The 19,155-nt window shown below is 45.4% G+C and overlaps 2 protein-coding genes across 2 annotated transcripts in view; both read left to right on the top strand.

The window, feature by feature from the left end:
* Positions 1-10,493, top strand: part of LOC132833910 (mucosal pentraxin-like) — a 44,130-nt gene extending 33,637 nt beyond the window's left edge. The window contains exons 2-4 of the mRNA XM_060852570.1: positions 6,843-6,955; positions 7,125-7,797; positions 10,433-10,493. Coding sequence (XP_060708553.1) covers positions 6,843-6,955; positions 7,125-7,797; positions 10,433-10,493 — 847 coding nt within the window. The remainder of the gene's footprint in view (positions 1-6,842; positions 6,956-7,124; positions 7,798-10,432) is intronic.
* A 4,042-nt stretch (positions 10,494-14,535) lies between these two features.
* Positions 14,536-18,634, top strand: LOC132833909 (C-reactive protein-like). Its single transcript, XM_060852569.1, has 2 exons — positions 14,536-14,602; positions 18,021-18,634. The coding sequence occupies exons 1-2, from the start codon at positions 14,536-14,538 to the stop codon at positions 18,632-18,634; spliced, it is 681 nt and encodes a 226-aa protein (XP_060708552.1).
* The last annotated feature ends 521 nt before the right edge of the window (positions 18,635-19,155 follow it).

The raw sequence follows: 19,155 nt of genomic DNA, 5'->3' as shown, positions 1-19,155 counted from the left end.
CTCTCTCGCTGCCTCAGTCTGCCTGCTCTCTGTCTCGATGCCCCATGCTGACTATTGCCACCCAGGCTGCTGTTTGGAATGACTGGTATTGACGTCGGATGCCTCTGTTGCCACTGATCCATATCTCACATCAGGTAAGTAGTTATGACTTGGGTAAAAAGAGTCGTGAAAGGCTGGGTAAAAAGATTGGAAAAAGCAAAAGTGGCAGGGGACAGAGCAGATGACCCTTGTGCATGCAGGAGCCTGCCGCACTGTGCTGTTAATCTGCTTCCATCATTTTGCCAAACAAGAAAGATCACATTATAAGACCTTCAATAAAACAATCCTTCCATGGTCATCGTTGCTCCAGCCAACTTAACGTCCAACTGTGCCCCTTGCTTTCGATCCCATAGACTCTTATATACTTGACCGATTCTGATATTGTGATGGAAGCAAAGTCATTGATGAAGGAGCTGAGGGTGATGGGCCGGAGGAGTCTCTATGGATAACTCCTGAACTTAAGATGGCTGATTGCCAACAACCACCACCACCTTCCATTCTTATCCAATGGGGAAGAGTAAACCAATACTGAAACTCAAAGTTTTCCACAGTTCATGACAAATCTTGAGAACTGTTTCCCTACAGTGTGGAAACAGGCCATTTGGCCCAACAAGTCTATACCGACCTCCGAAGAATACCCCAGACCTGTTCCCCTACCCAATGACATTCAATTTCTCCTGAGTAATGCACCAAACCTACACCCCACTGAACACGATGGGCAATTTAGAGTCAAGGTTAGAGTGGTACTGGAAAAGCACAGTAGGTAAGGCAGCATCTGAGGAGAAGGAGAATCAATGTTTCGGGCAGGAGCCCTTCATCAGCACTGAGGCTGGAAACCTCAGGAGTTGTATATTTTATCTCTCCACCCCCGAGGTTTCCAGCCTCATTCCGGATGAAGGGCTCCGGCCCGAACGTCAATTTTCCTGCTCCTCGGATGCTGCCTGACCTGCTGTGCTTTTCCAGCACCACTCTGATTTCCAGCATCTGCAATCCTCACTTTTGCCTTGCAATTTAGCATGGCCAATTCACCTAACCTGCCCATCTTTGGGTTGTGGAAGGAAACCGGAGCACCCAGAGGAAACCCACGCAGAATGTGCAAACTCCATACAGACAGTCGCCCCGAGGCTGGAATCGAACCTGGGCCCCTGAGGCAGCAGGGCTAATCACTGAGCCACTGTGCCGTCAATTGAGCCATCAGCTTTCCGAAATGACTGCGGCTCAGGATTACTCAAATTTGCACCAGACTTTGTTATTAACAGGACACTATTATTTATTGCAAACGCATTTCTTAATTTACAAACTGTAATGAAGAATAAAGAGCTGTTGTCTACCCTCAACGGTAAACTTCATTCTCAAATACAGACAGACTCACTTAAGAATAAGACAGATGGTTTGACAGGAAATGATGGAGAAAACATAACGATAGGGAAAAGACAAATACTGAAAACAATAGCCTAGGCCTCACTGATGGGACTGATTGCCTTTCACAGTTCTGTTCATTTTGACAATTGATGACAGGATATAATCTGATGGTCATTTTCAATTTAATACTTGAACATAGTTGCACATAGAATTTTTATTTCAAATTTCTGCGTGTTTTATTCATTTTTTCATTCCCCAAAAAAGGTCACGGTAATAGATGTTTTGTATGTTACATCTGTGGATACTTCCGGTTAACCTGCTCCCACCTGACTGCAGCAAATTGACTCGTCTAAAGAATTTAGTCTTTACCCTAAAGGCTCCTGATGACTCTGAAACTCTAATTTAGCAGTGACAAGATCAACACATTTTCTGCAGGATTTGTAGCAGTTGATATGTCCGAATTGCAAAACTCGCATGGCATTTCAGCTCTGTAATGGAGTCTGGCTTCTTTTACTGTTTGCATTTCAAAATCGAAAAATTTGTTGCCCCTCGTGTTGCTCTGTCGTACATAGCCTTGAGAAAGAGGAATCCCCAAAGAGGGAGCGAAAGCGGGAGATGGACAACAGAACGAGGAATTGACTGAGGCCTGCAGATTGACAACGAAAAAGATTAAGTGACAAAAAGAGAAAATCAGAGATAAAAGTTAACGTGGAGAATAAAGAGAGAAAGACAAGCTGAGATCAAATTAAAAGGTGAAAGTCAAAAAGCGGTGAGCGTTTCAATGCATTCTTCAGAGTAGCCTAATGTAGGCAGCATAGAGTTCACTACCAATTACAAATCCCTGCTTCAGTGTACGGCCGCAGTTTATTTTCCATAAGAAAGTTACTCATGAAACATGGGTGCCCGTTCGTCAGTCAAATAGATTACTCACCACTTATTCCCCTTCCAAAGTGTCATGATATATGAAAGGTGATGTGGTGGAAGTACAGATATTAGGCAGCAAATGACAAGACTTAAATCTAGGTATGGGTACATTTCTCGGACAATATGGAGTCCCCAGTAGTGACCCTTGGACAGCAAACTCTCACCCAATACGATCTCTGATATTGTCATACTCCCTCATTATATACCTACTGACGGTTCAGTGTTCCATTCATCTTGACTATTCGATAGTTTAGTGCTTCTTCGCTATTGATTCTCCAACAATATGCATCACTTCCTCATTACAGACCTCCCAAAAGCGCGACACACCTTCAGGACATGTCCTTAAGTACTGATATTGCGCGACTAGTTTAGAACTGTGCTTCTGACTGTGCAGGACTCCTTCATTGCAACCCATTTGGCATTGCAACATACAACTGACATTTCAGTTTTCCCTCAATGCCCCTCAATTCCCTCCGTACAGCGCTGAAATCGTTGTTTTGAAGCTTGCTCTCAGGCTGTGGAGTGAGTCTTGAACCCGCAATATTTGGACTCTGACTTGGCAACTGAGACAGAGCTGGTATGCTAACATATCTGGGTTATTTCTCAGGGCAACGTGGTGACTTTTGTGTGTTCAGTTTAACGTGTGAATTCTTGACTGCAATTCTGATATTCCATAGCAGCTGCAGATCAAGGTAACTGACTTTCTGTTCATTAACATTCGCAGACTTGAAATATGATGAAGACCTTCATTCTCCTTGCCTCTTGCCTTTTCCCGCTAGGATCTGTCAGTGGAGGTATGTCAGTTCTGATATATTACAGGCTACAGTTCGTCATCCCCCATAGCAAGCTTTATTTCCCAATAGGAGTGAGCAGCTGTGCAGAAGAGGTAGCTCCTAAATTCTAACACCAAACTGAACACAGTTAATTCCATCTCTTTGTGTGTGTGTATGTGCGTGCCTGTAACTGTATGTTTGTCTGTCTATATGTAAAACCGCGCACGTGGCACAGCAAACACCTTTGTGAGCTACAGTGACACAGAAGCAAGTTTGGGAGATGGCAGCAGAGTGGCATCATCACTACACTGGTATTCCAACGCCCAATTTTAATTCTCTGGCGATTTCGTTCAAATCCCATCCATGGCACATGGTGAAATTTAACGTGGCAAGCAATCATAAATAAGGTTTCCAATTGGATGATAGCCATCATCATACTGAAGGGACGAATGTCCAATGCCATAGTGCCATACAGAATGGAAATAGACCATTCAGTTCAACCAGTCCATTCCGAACATAATCCCAAACTGATTTAGTCTCACATGCCTTCTCCTGGCCCAATCATTCCCGTTCATTTACTTATCCAAATATCTTTTAAACATTGCACATGTATCCACGTCTCTCACTTCCTCAGGAAGTTCATTCCACATGCGAACTACTCTCTGTAACAGAAAATTTGCACATCATATCTGCTTAAAATCGCCACCTTCTCATATTAAAAAGGTGGCCCCTAGTCATCAAATCTCCCATTTCGGGACAAGAAATCTAACATTAACCCTACATTAGTTCCTTTCACAATTTTATAAACTGTGATAAGGTAGCCTCTCATGCTACTACACTCCAGTGAAAAATGTCCCAGCCTATGCAGCCTTTTTCTGTATTCTATTTTGTTATCTCTATGAGTTTGCTGCATGCCTGTTAAGGTTACTTATGTGTGAATGACTATGTAAGTATGACTGCAGATAAAATATATGGAGGGTGGGAATATAGATGTAGGTAGGCAAGGAGGTAAATGGGCTAGATCAGAAGGGAGGTCCAGTGCATCAGAAGGGGTGCAGAATTTGCAGGATTTGATGGGAGCAAGCAGATGGTGAGGACCAACATTTCCTTCAGAGCGATTCACTGAATTAAGTCGTAACACCCCAAAACGTGGCACTGAATGTACCAGCAGCGATATTGACAAAGGGTCACGGGGAACAGGATTGTGACCACTGATAAAAGGGAACCCAGAAGATCTGGGCCATGCCAACTTCCAGGTGGAGTTACTCAGGAGTTAGACATCGTGGAAGTCATGAGCAGTATACTGGAATGACCGGAAGTTAGGGAGCAGAGGTGAGTGCAGTGGAGTGTCATGGATAATATTGGATTCCCCTCCATACAAAAGACACGTTGGAGGAAACTGTAAGATCTGAAGGTGGATCGAATCTCCCAGACCCACTGAACTAAAGCCCACAGTTCTGATGGAGAGAGCTGAGAAAGTTATGGAGACTATGGTTGTGATCTTTCAGGAATTACTGGTGACAGAGAGGGTCGAAGTGGAGCTGGAAATGGCGAATGTAACACCCCTGTTTTAAAAGAGACAAAGGCAGAAAACAGGAAGATATAGGCCGGTTAGCCCGACCTTGTCATTGGCAATATTTTACAGTCAATGATTAAGGACGATATTACAGAATACTTGTTAAAACAGCTTCGACAAGGGGACATCATGCCTGACAAATCTGATAGAATTCTTTCAGGGGTAACAAGCAAGTTAGACGAAGGAAATTCAGTGAACATAAACCATTTGGATTTCCAGAAAGCTGCAGTACATAGAGGTTGCTAAATAAAAGTCCACGCTGTCAGGGGCAAGGTACTGTCATAAACAGAGTAGTTAAGATTAGAGTGTTGTTGGAAAAGCACAGCATCTGGGGAGCAGGAAAATCAACATTTCGGGCATAAGCCCTAACCAGGATAGTGGCGGACTGGCAGAAGGCAGGGAGTAGGGAATAACGGATCTTTTTCAGGATGCCATCCAAGGACTAGTGGAGTTCCGCAGGAGTCTTTGTTGGGACCACAACAACTCATGTTGTACATTAGCAAGCTGAACAAAGGAACTGAGGGCATTGTTGCTACCTATAGGTTGCGCAAAGATAGATGGAGGGACCAGTTGTGTTTAGGAAGTGGAGATGCTGCACTCAGACTTGAGGTATAGTTAGTAAGGTTGCAGATGACACCAGAATTGGAGGTGTAGTGGACAGTGAAGAAGGTTACCACAGACTACAATGGGATCTTGATCAGATGGGCCAAGGGGGTGGGAAGTGGCAGATGGAGCTTGGAGAAATGTGAGGTCCTGCATTTTGGGAAAGCAAATCTTAGCTGGACATTTACACTTGATGGTAAGGTCCTGGGGAGTGTTGCTAAACAAGGAGATCTTGGAGTGCAGGTTCATGGCTCCTTGAAAGTGGAGTCACCGGTAAATAAGATAGTGAAGAAGGTGAGTGGTATGCTTTCATTTATTGGTCAGAGACTAGACTACAGGAGTTGGAAGGTCATGTTGCAGCTGTACAACACATTGATTAGGTCAGTTTTGGAACATTATGTGCAATTCTGGTCTCCTTCCTATGGGAAAGATATTGTGAAACTTGAAAGGGTTTAGAAAAGATTTGTAAGGATGTTGCCAGGGTTGGAGAATTTGAGCTATTGGGAGAGGTTGAATCAGCTAGGGCTGTTTTCTCTGGAGCATTGGAGGTTGAGGGGTGACCTGGTAGAGGTTTATAAAATCATGAGAAGCATGGATAGGATAAATAGACAAAGACTCTTCCCCGGGGTGGGGGAATCCAGAATAAGGGGGCATAAGTTTAAGGTGAGCGGGGAAAGATATGAAAGAGACCTGAGGGGCAATGTTTTCACGCAAGGGTGGTACGTGTATGGAATGAGCTGCCAAAGGAACTGGTGGAGGCTGGTACAATTGCAACATTTAAAAGGCATCTGAATGGGTACATGAATAGGAAGGGTTTGGAAGGATATGGGTCGGGTGCTGGCTGGTGGGATGAGATTGGGTTGCGATATCTGGTCAGCATGGATGAGTTGGACTGAAGGGTCTTTTTCGGTGTTGCACATCTCTATGACTCTATGATTCTAAATAAGAGTGACAGATAGAAAGTGTGAGTTTACACACTTTGATAGGAAGAATAGAAGCATAGATTATGTTCTGCATGGCATTCATTGCAACAAGACTGGAATGCAAGAGCAGAGATGTAGTGCTGAAGCTGCATTAGAAACATTGTTCACAATTTTGGGATCCTATCTAAGGAAAAATGGGCTGGCCTTGAACAGGGTGGAGAGGAGGTTTACAGAAATGGTCCCCAAGACAAAGGGCTTGTGAAATGCGGGGAAGTTGAGGATTCTAAGTCTGTATTCAATGGACTTTAGAAGTGAGATCTGACAGAAACATACAGAACACTGAAAAGTCTCGGTAAAATATGTGTACACTTGCTCGAGAGACTGGGACCAGTGCAAAAGGACAACAGGCAAGAACTGTGGTAAGGAGGAATTTCCTCAGCCGGAAGGCGGTGCATTTGGGGAGCCCACTGTGTTTATTTAAAATAGTGAGAGATGCATCGGTTCTTGATTGTTAAGGAGTTCATCGTCTATGGGGTTGAAGCAGGAGAATGGAGTTGAGCTGTGATTGCATGGTGGGCCGAATGGTCTAATTCTGCTCCTAAATATTATAATCTTATGATATGATGATGATATGCCTAACAGTTCCCCAAAGGAAATGTCGCAGATAAGGAAATCCGAATTCTCCAATTTCTCTGGTTGCTGCTTCGAGTTAGAGAAGACTTATGAGAGTTTTGAGTGTCAGATTTCCCTGATGGGTGGGTTGTAGTTCTCAGGCAATTCTAGTGGAGTCAGTAGACCTTAGTCCTCTATGAACAGCATCTTGAATGATTTGCGCTATTGTGAGAAATTTCCCCTCCTGTTTCTATAACACTGCCGCTCCATTCCGAATTGGCTCTGGTGTGAACTCATTGTTTTATTTTAAAGGTTTCTCGGGCAAGTCGCTGGTCTTCCAGACTCAAACCGACAATTCTTACGTGAAGCTGCTTCCGGCCGGATTTTCCCAGCTCTCTGCATTCACTCTCTGCCTAAGGGCCGCCTCGGAGGCGAAGCGAGGCTACAGCCTGTTCTCCTACGCCACAGCGACTAAGGACAACGAGTTGCTGCTCTGGCACAACGAGAACACCAAGCTCTCCCTCCGCCTTGACACTGACTTGCTCGATTTTGACCTCCCAGAGCTGGACGCCCAACTGAGACACATCTGCGTGACCTGGGACTCTCTGACCGGACTCATCACCTTCTGGATCAATGGAGCCCGGAGCCTTCGCAAAGTTGGCCATCAGGGTGGCGTGGTGGCTGGAGGGGGCATGGTTATCCTGGGGCAGGAGCAGGACCAGGAAGGGGGTGGGTTTGACAGACAGCAGAGTTTTGTAGGGGAGTTGACAGATGTTAACCTCTGGGATCATGTCCTGTCCCCAACAGACATCAAGGTGTTAAATCGAGGGTGCCACCTCGCAGGGGGTAACATCATCAATTGGGCAACAGTGGAATACGAGAGCAAGGGAATAGTCAACATCCGGGACAATAAAGACTGCAAGCACCAAGCTGCCTACACTCACACAGAATCTAACTCTCACTCATTTTCATGTGCACACATAATGTCAGACGCAGCCACATCCCCATATGTGCATACACACAAACACACCCATACACACACCATATACAAATCACATGAGAACCTCTGTGCTCTTCACAAACAAAATTAGAACTTGAAAGAGTACCTGCTTTTAAGTGGGCTGGGCACTGGATTGTGAATGATCCTTTATTGGATGTTTAATACCAGGTCTTGAAATCTATTTGGTAAGATTTAGGAAGATTTGCATAATATCACGCAAATGCACAAAGTTTAAAATGTAGTGCTTGCTATCTGATCAAAATAATAAAATAGCATCAGAAATTCGAATTGTCCCTATGTTTATATTACAAAAATGTCTGTCAAATATTGCTACCCTTTTCATCTAAATCTATCGGTGTTTGAATGCCTTCCTAGTCTATCACATTCTCTGTCACTTTCTCTCAGATTCACACACACACACGCACACGCAGCGCAGCTGATATGGGGAGGACGATCCTGGCTGAAGAGGGTTGCAGAGAGAATGAGGGCTGCATGGGAGAAATGACGTCACAGGGATAGGGAGGATTGTAGGGGCCAGAGAGGTTCTCAGAGATAGGACTGTTACATGGGAGGTTTACAGGCAAGCTAGGAATGAGGGATGAGGAAGGAATTGAGACATTGTAGTAGTTGGAGGAGTTTATATGAATAGGGGAACTCAGTATGGCTTCAGGGAGTCATGGGACAACTCAACTCTATGAATTAAGTCATGAGGGGCAGGGACTGCAGAACTTGAGACATGATGAATTTTATGAAAGGTATAACGTGGGGTATCAGACACGAGTACCTTGTAGCATTTATGTCTGCATGGGCGAATGAGGAAGAAAGATGGTGCAAATGATATTGGAGTGTCACATTTGAGTAACATAGGGGCAGAGATGCAACACAGGATAATGCAACGACAGAGGTGAGGGAAGGGGAATGGCAAGGCATACTGGGTAGTAGGCTATAGGATAATTAGGACTACATCCACTGGAGTTTTGAAGAATGAAAGCGGGGGAGGAACACAAAAGCCGAAAACATTTTGACAAACTGGGTAGGGTAACAGCAGGGAGGGTGCTTCCCATGGTCAGTGATTCCAGAACAAGGGGTCACGGTTTAAAGGTACAAGGTAGCCCGGCAGTGACATTAGCTGCTACAGAAAGCACTTGAGGACAGCACTTTGAAATTTTCAATAAGAAATTATAGATTGCTCTTGGAGCTCAAATGATCAGAAGATATGGGAAGAAAGTAGGAAGAGGTACTGAGTAGGATCGTCTGCCATGATCCTATTGAATGCCGGAGTTGGCTGGAAGGACTGAATGGCCCACTCCAGCTCCAGTTTTCCAGGTTTTCCATCTACCTGCAGAATTCAGTGATTTGATGAGGGAAACATTGCCTGCACAAATGAGTGCATCCCATCCTACAGCAGAAGCAGGAAATTAGGAACCCCGATGGAACTGCGCAGAAAGACGTACGCACAGATAAACGCATGCGCAGATGGCTGCATGCCGAGCCAAGCAGACAGGGAAAAGAAACACGTATCCTTATCTTCAAAAAAACACCCGCATGTTAATGGGTTTTTAGCTCTTTAGCAATGACGTACAGATTCCGCGGAAACAGTGACAGGTTTGAGGGCATGCTCACGGGAAATATGGTTTCCTTGAGGAAAAATTTCACTCAGTTCGGAATGGAGCAATGGTGGCTGCAATGACCACCATCGACCATGACTTCCTTATAACTCTAACTCTCCAATCCTGCCAAACTTTTCTAAACCTTCACTGATCTAATCATATCCTAAGCACTAGAATCAGGCCACCAAATCTATTGAACTCATCATCAGGCCACAGGTGAACAGGAGACTGGCGGGCCTTTTTTTAACATTGGGTTTTCCTCCATTTATTTATTTTCATTTATTCTTTACCTGGGCTGCAGGCATGGATGGAATTTCGTCCATCCCTGGATTCCCTTGAGCTAAGGTGCCTTGTTGGGTCACTTCCAATTCAACCTCATTGCTGTGAGTCAAGTCACGTGTAAACCAAACCAGATAAGATGTCAGGGTTTGGAGGGATTATGGGCCGGGTGCTGGCAGGTGGGAGTAGATTGGGTTGGGATATCTGGTCGACATGGACGGGTGAAGGGTCTGTTTCCATGCTGTACATCTCTATGACTCTCTCTGAGGGTATTTAGTGAACGCAAATGTGTTCACATCAAGAGCCATCATGTCCTGCTGGCACATATTCCAGCAATATCCTGGGCTAAAATGATAGGCACTTGCGTGGGAAGCATTAACCTAGTGGTATTATCAAGAGATTATTAATCCACAAGACTGTAATAATCTTCTGGGTATTTGAGTTCAAATGTCACCATGGCAGATAGTGCAACATGATTTCAGTAAAACTGGGACAAAATAATGACCTGCTAGATAATTGGTAAAAGTCTTGAGTGGATGGCCGTATGCACACTATGAATTTAGAGAAAATGATTTATCATAAATGTCAAACGCGTTCTGTTGAACCAACATTTGCTGTTGTTGCTTTTTTTTGTATATGTGATGAAGTCCAAAATCAGCATTAAAGAAATAATCACAAGGTCTATACCCAACACATTAATAATAACCTCAAACTACACGAATTATTCTCAGGTGCAAGGCACCAGAGGACACTTTTTCAGCAAAGTTCACAGCTCACCAGTTCATTTGCTGACATTACACTCAGCAGTTCTGTCAGTTCTAGAAAATCGAAATGGAATTATGTATGTTGCAAAGGCCTAATTGAGCAATACGATTTTTTTTTCAGAAAGGATCTATATCACCCTCCTAAGTGCAATGTCTAACAGGTTCCAACCCTACGTGGCAAGTTTGCCATTGAAAATAATGAGGACACTGGAGATAACGTACACCTAGACCCTTGCCATATGATACCACTGTCCTGAGAAATAATAACAATGTTTTCTTTAAAAAAAAAGACATGCAACTTTTAAAATGTTCTTCCCACATTACTCATTAGTTCATTGTGAACTTAATGAAGTGCAATCCATTTTAAAATTTATTTTATAAAATGCGTTTGGCAGGAGTGAACAGAAAGAGAGTGTAATCACAAAGAAGCGAACTGAAATGTAGAATAAATTGCAACTTAACATTCTAAAGAATAAAAAAGGTTAGAGATTGAGAAAGCAGACGCAAACCGTACGTTTCAACCAGCAGGGCAACTTAGAGCGAGACGTCGCAGTTTTAGGATAAGGACGAGGTGGTTTCAAAGAGAGATGAAAAGAAATTATTTTCTCAATTGTTTGTGAATCTGCAAATGTTCGAACATAGAGTGCAGTGGGACATTAAGTAATTTTAATGTGGAGATTGACAAACTATAATTAATAATGGGTTGAAGACTTATGGAGAACAGAGAGGAAAATGGAGCTGAGGCCGAGGTGAGAATAACCCTAATTGCATGAAATAGCAGAGCAGGCTGGAGGGCTTGAATTGCCTCCACTTGCTCCTGTATTTATGATCTTTTGTAAAGGAATGCACAAAATAATACCCCAACTTAATATGTAAAAACGATTGTGAAACTTGCATCAAGTGGTTTGGCACCTGCTCAACAGTTAGTTCCGTTGGTTGGATGGTCAGTTTGAAATGCAGAGTGAAACTAACAGCCTGGGTTGAATTCATTGAACAAGTTGAAGTCCTGCTCAACTCTCCACTTTCCTGATACCCTCTGGTTAAACCACAGGCCACTTATCTCTCTGCAATGAGCGAGCCGCCTCTGGCACTACTGCAACTTTACTTTCCACCTGCTCAAGTACATTTTGAAGAAAAACTTACAGTCAGGTATAGCCTTGAATTGGAAAACTACAATGGAAGCAACATGTAAAGACCCTTTCCCAACCACCATCTCTGTTTCAGGTCTTCATACTATTCAGTTAATCCCATTCCCCTGCTATTTCTCCTTACCCTGGATGTATTTCCCTCAATATCTTCATTTAATTTCCACTTAAGTTCCCAACTGATTTGTTTAAACTACTTCAGGCTGTCATTTCAACCACTGCCTGAAAGGAAAATCTGTACTTGCAGCTAACTATTTTGATAATTAGTCTGCATCCTCACCCATCATTTATAGACAGCTACAGGAAGGATATTATTAAATTGGTGAGGCTTCAAAAACGATTTACCAGGATATTATCAGGACTGGAGAGTTTGAGTTATCAGGAGAGTCTAGGGCATTTTTCACTGGAGGATAGGAGGTTAAGGCATATAAAATCATAAAGGATGTAGATAAGACGAATAGCAAAGGACTTTTCACAGGGTAAGGTAGTCTAAAACCAGAGGGCATATGTTTATAGTGAGAGGGGAAAAGATACAAAAGGGACTTTTACACACAGAAGGTGGTCCATGTTTGTAATGAGCTGCCAGAGGAAATTATGGATGCACGTACAGTTACAATGTTTAAAAAGCATTTTTAGAGGGATGTGGGCCAAATGCAGACAAGTGGGACTTGGTTAGTTTGGGAAACTCGGTCGATATATGGTAAGTTGGACTGAACAGTCTGTTTCCGTATTGTACAACTCTGTGACTGTGTGGCTCGACGATGTGGTTGATCATATATTTGCCCATGGCAACTTCTTGCAGTCGCTATGATGCAAGAAGAATAAGCCTGGTATTTCCGGTCTCCACAGGAACTCAAGACCTGGCACTATTTTATGAAACATTGGCAGTGGACTCTTCAATTTAGTAACACTCATCCTCAATGCCGATATCAAGAACAGATCTAGTACAAATCTAGTTGTACTAGAGCACTCTTAGTTGCATTCCATTTTAAGTTCCAACAAAAGGCTGGAAGTGGTAGTGCCCCTACCTCTGAGCGAAGACACCGAGGATCAAGTCCCACCTGTTCCAGAGGTGTCTAATAACGCCTCTCAACAAGTTGATCAGAAAATGTACAAGCTCTGCTGAACTGCCAAGTGAATTAATTATAATAGGTGTCACTATGGGACAGTAGGTCACACCACTGAATCTTCAGCACAAGAGAGAGACTCATGACTCCAAGACTGAAGGTGCACCTTTCGATATTTGTACTGAGACACTGTGAAATGAAGTAAACTAGCCACCACAGAACACAACTATTGAGCCAATACTGATGGAATTCTACCTTTTTGTGAGGTACGCAGTGAACTAAGACCTGATCAGGATAGTCATTGTTCAATTAGATAGATTTGACACTGTCCCTCTGCATCAAGTCAAGTCAAGATCCTGGAAGAGGTTGCATAGATATCTGCATTTCAGGATTTAGAGGACTTTAGAAAGTCAGCGGGGATTGTAGAAGCTGGCTGAAATTGCAGAGTGATGGAGGGTTGTAGGAACGGGAGAAGGTGACAGAGAGAGAAATGGAGAGACTGGCGGTGTTTTCCGAATTAGCGAGGGGTGTGGGGTTGGAGGAAGTTACAGGGATAGAGATGGGTTTAGAGCTGTCAAAGGTTGTAGAGGTAGGGAGGTTTGGAGGGGTAAGCGTAAGTTACATAGATAGACGAGATTGTTGGGCCTTGTTTTGCAAAGCAACAAAAACAAATTGATTCTGCAGTTGAGATGCTGACAAAAAATGGAAAGAGTTTCAGGAGCTGCAGAAGTTGTGTGTGTTTAGGAAGGTTGTAAAGATGGGATGAGCTCATTGCTGTCATGAATATTGGCCAGGCTTGGGGAAGTCATAGAGATAAGGAAGGTTATGGGGATCAGTTCTTTAAGCTGGCCTGAGGCTGGGGATGGGGCACGGAATGAGCCTTAAATTTAAATCGAATGCACTGCATCCATGTGTATTAAGTCTAAGATAGACAGATAGAAAGTATAAGGGTGTATTCATGAGTGTATGTCTGTATCGTGTGTTTTGTGTGTGTGTGTGTCTGCGTGTTTGTATGTACACGCATGCGTGTGTCCATCCATTTCTGAATAACCTCTGTACTCTGAGTCTCTGATTTTCTGTATTTCACATCCATGTGGTTGATATATATGCGTCTGAACGTGTGCATTGAAGCTGTACATAAGACTTAAATGCTTACAAATCAAAATAACTTTATGAGGAGCACTGGCATTTAATGTTTAGTCAGCTCCTGAATTGTTTAAATAAGGAGTTCAATGGCAGTAATTCTATTGCCCAATCATCTCCTTCCTGCTTGTTCAAGCTCCTTAAATTGCTCAGTCGTACAGCACAGAGCTGCACAGACTCCTACCTGTCGGGTGAGAGAACACCGATCCCACAGTGCAACCCGAACCAGTAAGTACCAGTCACAGATGTACAGAAACTGAAGAGAGACAAAGAGAGAAAGAGCAAGGACAGTGGGGAAGAGGCATGCAAATAAATGGTCAATGAGTGGACAAAATCAGAAGGGGTGCACATCACAGAGACAGGCAGAGAGAAAGGTAAAAGCAGAGAGAGAGAGATGGAGAGATAGCGAGAGAGAGAGAGAAATTGAGAGAGACAGCAAGAGGTGGAGGAAGAAAGACGGGGAGAAACAGACACTGAGAAAAGGAAGGAGACAGAGAGAGAGAGAGAGAGACAGAAGGAGACATGCCTAAAGGAAGAGATACAGAGTCAAATAGAGAGAGAGAACGAGAGAGAGAGCAAATGATGGACAGAGAGGAGAAAGAGCCAGAGAGCGTAAGAGAGACAGATGTATCGCATTCTTTCAATCCATCTGGGCAACTTTAAGAGTACTGACATTCACACAGCTCAGGGCACCTTTAGTACTGGCTGTTGGGCCATGCGGCCCTCACTCAGTGCTGGCCTTCCGAGAGTGAAGCACAACTTCGGCATTGACCCGCCAGCAGGTTGGCACACCCTCGGTACTCGCAGTCAGAAAGTGGAGCATCCCCTCAGCACTAACCTTCTGATGTGTGGTACTCTCTCGGTGCTGACTGTCTGACATTGCAGCACTCCCTCGGTGCAGATTGTAACAGATTGCAGTGGTACCTCAGTGTTGTCTCTCCGACAGTACCGTACTCTCTCACGGTGGTAAAAACAAGGACTGCAGATGCTGGAAACCAGAGTCTAGATTAACGTGGTGCTGGAAAAACGCAGCAGGTCCGGCAGCATCCGAAGGAAAGGGCTGCTCCTGATGAAGGGTTTTTGTCCGAAACGTCGATTTTCCTGCTCCTCGGATGCTGCCAGACCTGCTGCGTTTTCCCAGCACCTCTCTCACTACAAACCCTTAGATAGTGCAGCACTCCCTCAGTACAGATCCTCCAGTAGTACAGAACTCCCTCAGTACTGACCCTAAGACAGTGCGGCACTCCCTCAGCACTGACCCTCTGACAGTGCAGCACTCATTCAACATTGACCCTCCGACAGAGCGGCACCCTCTCAGCACTGACCTCCCGACAGTGCGGCACTCCCTCAGCACCGACCCTCTGACAGTGCGGCCCTCCCTCAGCACTGACCCTCCGACAGTGCGGCTCTCCCTCAGCACTGACCCTCTGGCAGTGCCCATTCCCTCAGCACTGACCCTCCGAAAGTGCCCACTCCCTCAGCACTGACCCTCCGACAGTGCGACCCTCCCTCAGTACTAACCCTCCGACAGTGCCCACTCCCTCAGCACTGACCCTTTGACAGTGCCCACTCCATCAGCACTGACCCTCCGACAGTGCGGCACTCCCTCAGCACTGACCCTCCAACAGCGCAGCACTTCCTCAGCACTGACCCTCCGACAGTGCGGCACTCCCTCAGCACTGACCCTCCAACAGCGCAGCACTCCCTCAGCACTGACCCTCTGATAGTGCGGCACTCCCTCAGCACTGACCCTCTGACAGTGCCCACTCCCTCAGCACTGACCCTCTGACAGTGCCCACTCCCTCAGCACTGACCCTCTGACAGTGCCCACTCCCTCAGCACTGACCCTCTGACAGTGCCCACTCCCTCAGCACTGACCCTTCGACAGTGCAGCAACGCTGATATATAGCAGAGGAGATACAACTTCAATTTCTGCATGGAAGTCCCATTGAATGGGATTCTAAACAATAGCCCGTCTACACCGATGTAGGAGTGTTTGCCAGTGGAGCAAACCTGTGCATTGCCAAACCTCGGAAAGAGTTATTGGGGATATCACATTGTGTAGTGGTGTTGAGTTTTACACATCAGTGTTGGACCGCAGTGTTGTATTAAGCAGCATCAAGTCTAGGGACGTAACTCTCTGATCATTACCACTTACAGACTGATCGCAGGATGAAGAATCTCCTTCTCCTTGGGCTTGTCAGCTGCATTCTTCTCCCTGGACTGGTCCATGGAGGTATGGTGGCTTTGATCACAAACAGGCTGCTGTGTTGCAATCCTCATTCTACAATATATTTTCTAATGCCAAGAAAAAGTAGCCATGCTGAGCAGGTAGCAGGTCCCAAAAGGAAACCCAGTTCAGTCGTCAGAGCGTGTTTGTGTGTCTGTACGTGAAAGAGTCATGGAGACGTAGACATTCGGTCAGTTTTTTTTTACACAGCAGGGACAGAGGCCCTTCAATCCATCGTGCCCACGCCAGTCTACAAGCATTCCTGCCTCAGGCGACTGACTGTGTGGAGTTTACACGTTCTCCCCATGTCTGCCTGGGTTTCCTCCGGGTACTCCGGTTTCCTCCCACAGTCCAAAGATGTGCGGGTCAGGTAAATTGGCCATGCTAAATTGCCTGTAGTGTTAGATAAATGGTAAATGTAGGGGTATGGGTGGCTTGCGCTTCGGCGGGTCTGTGTGGACTTGTTGGGCCGAAGGGCCTGTTTCCACACTGTAAGTAATCTAAATCTAATCTAATCTAAATCTCAATTTACCTGTTCTATTTACCAGCACTTGACCCACAGACTTTTTATTGTAATGAATTTCTAGTGCTTATTAAATACTTCTCAAACGTCTTGTGTCTCCCAACCTCTCTAATCCTTAAGGCCTTACCTTGCAGATACACGCAACCCTCTGAATGCAATTAACTCAAATGTCTCCTTGAAACTTCTGTTCTTTATCTTAAAGCTGTTCCAGCTGGTTACTAATCCCCCTGCTAAGGTGAAAGATTTCTCACTGACTATATCACCTAGATCATTGTGCATTTCAATCAGTTCTGCCTTCAGTCTCCTCTGCTCGATAGGAAACAAGCATAGGATGCCTATTCTGTCTACAGTGTGTGCAAGCTTTTCTGTGTGCCTATGCGAATGAGTCTTAGTGTGTGTGTGTGTGTTTGTGTGTCTGTGTGTGTAGGTCTCTCTGTTCATCGATGTGAATGAGTATCACTGACTTTGACAGTTTATGGAAATGATATTTTCAATTAGAATTCTTACAGTGTGAAAACATTGGACCCAACATGTCCACACAGATCTCCAAAGAGCATCCCACCCAGACCCATTCCCTACACCTATTACTCTACATTACCCCTGACTAATGCGCTTAGCCTACATATCCCTGAACACTATGGGGCAATTTAGCATGGCCAATCCACCCTAACCTGCACATGGTTAGCATTGCTGCCTCACAGCACCAGGGACCCGGGTTCAATTCCCGCCTCGGGCAACTGTCGAGAGAGAGAGCAATCTTAGATTAGATTACCCACATAGAACATAGAAAAATACAGCGCAGTACAGGCCATTCGGCCCTCGATGTTGCCGATCCAAGCCCATCTAACCTACACTAGCCCACTTTCCTCCATATGCCTATCCAATGCCCGTAAAAATTCTACAGTGTGGAAACAGGCCCTTCGGCCCAACAAGTCCACACCGACCCGCCGAAGCGGAACCCACCCAGGCCCATTCCCCTACATTTACCCCTTACCTAACACTACGGGCAATTTAGCATGGCCAATTCACCTAACCTGCACATTCTTGGATTGTGGGAGGAAACCGGAGCACCCGGAGAAAACCCACGCAGACACGGGGAGAATGTGCGAACTCCACACAGTCTGTCGCCTGAGGCGGGAATTGAACCCGGGTGTTTGGCGCTGTGAGGCAGCCGTGCTCATCACTGGGCCACAGTGCCGCCCGTTTAAGATCACCCCCTCAGCCTCCGACGCTCAGGGAAAACAACCCCAGCCCGTTCAGCCTCTCCCTGTAGCCCAGGGTGTGCGACCGCACGACCCGGTTTGTTTGAAGGTGTGTGAGTGCGTGAACCGGTGAAGAGTAGGAGATAACCCGTCTACACCGTCCTTTCCCCATTTCTCCCTTTCCCTTTGCATCTCCCACATGTTCCTTTCCAAAGGCCCAACGCTGTCTTTTCCTTTGTTTGCAGGATTATTGGGCAAGTCGCTCGTATTCTCGACTCAAACCGACAGTATTTACGTGAAGCTGCTGCCCAATGAATTCTCCCAGCTCTCGGCGTTCACTCTCTGCCTGAGGGCTGCCTCAGAGGAGAAGCGAGCCTACAGTCTGTTGTCCTATGCCACAAATGTTACGGACAATGAGTTGCTGTTCTGGCAAGAGAGAGAGAAGCTGTCCCTGTACTTTGGCAGCGCCTCGTTCAGTTTTGCCCTCCCAGAGAACGACGCTCTGCTGAGGCACATCTGCGTGAGCTGGGACTCCTCAAAAGGAACCATCACCTTCTGGCTCAATGGAGTCCGGAGTCTTCGGAAAGTCAGGAACAGCGGTGGGGTGGTCCGAGGCGGTGGCACGTTCATCCTGGGTCAGGAACAGGACAGGGTCGAGGGCAAGTTTGAGAGCAAGCAGAGCTTCGTGGGGGAGCTGACGGATGTCCACCTGTGGGACCATGTCCTGTCGGCAAACGACATCAAGGCGCTCAGTCAAGGCTGTCACAGCGCTGGGGGTAACATCATCAACTGGAACACAGTGCCATACGAGAGCAGGGGGGATGTGAATGTGGAGGATAATCATGATTGTTGCTTCTAAAAACAAAACATTGGGGTTGGGGCATGCTGTCTCTCCTCCGGGCACTCCTGTCATCAGGCACAAGTGCAGAAACACAAGCACACCCCAACACATCCTCCTTAACACAACCCACGCCAGTACAGTGAAACATGGGTACACATGAAAATGAATGCACCACAATAGCATGCATGAACTAATCTGTAGCTCATGGATGTGCGCAACAGTTGCAAATAATCATGGACGCGTGCCAGAGGTTAGACTCCTCAAAGAGCCCCCTGAGTCAAAATCTGTCTTGAATTATGAATGTACCTTCATGCGATTGCAAGTAATTAATCCCCATATATCCCTCTGTGTTTTCATGACTATGTACGAATTAAACATTGAATAAATACAAAAAATAAAGTTATTCTTGCCATTAATTTGATAAACCTGCATACAAAACTTCACAAACCTTACAAAAGTGGTTTCTGTGATTTTATTCTGAACGTTTTCTCTCTCTATCTCTCAATCACATGCACATAGCTGTGTACACTTGTCAGTGG

Source organism: Hemiscyllium ocellatum, chromosome 38, assembly GCF_020745735.1.
Source record: "Hemiscyllium ocellatum isolate sHemOce1 chromosome 38, sHemOce1.pat.X.cur, whole genome shotgun sequence".
Lineage (NCBI taxonomy): Eukaryota > Metazoa > Chordata > Chondrichthyes > Orectolobiformes > Hemiscylliidae > Hemiscyllium > Hemiscyllium ocellatum.
The sequence above is the reverse complement of the archived record's forward strand: the minus strand, read 5'-3'. Positions and strand labels throughout refer to the sequence as shown.

Bases quoted from the DNA above. Each gene is read 5' to 3' on its own strand.
- LOC132833909 (XM_060852569.1), top strand. From the start codon at position 14,536: ATGCGGCCCTCACTCAGTGCTGGCCTTCCGAGAGTGAAGCACAACTTC. The intron at 14,603-18,020 runs GTTGGCACACCC...CTTTGTTTGCAG, and splicing joins CGGCATTGACCCGCCAGCAG to GATTATTGGGCAAGTCGCTC.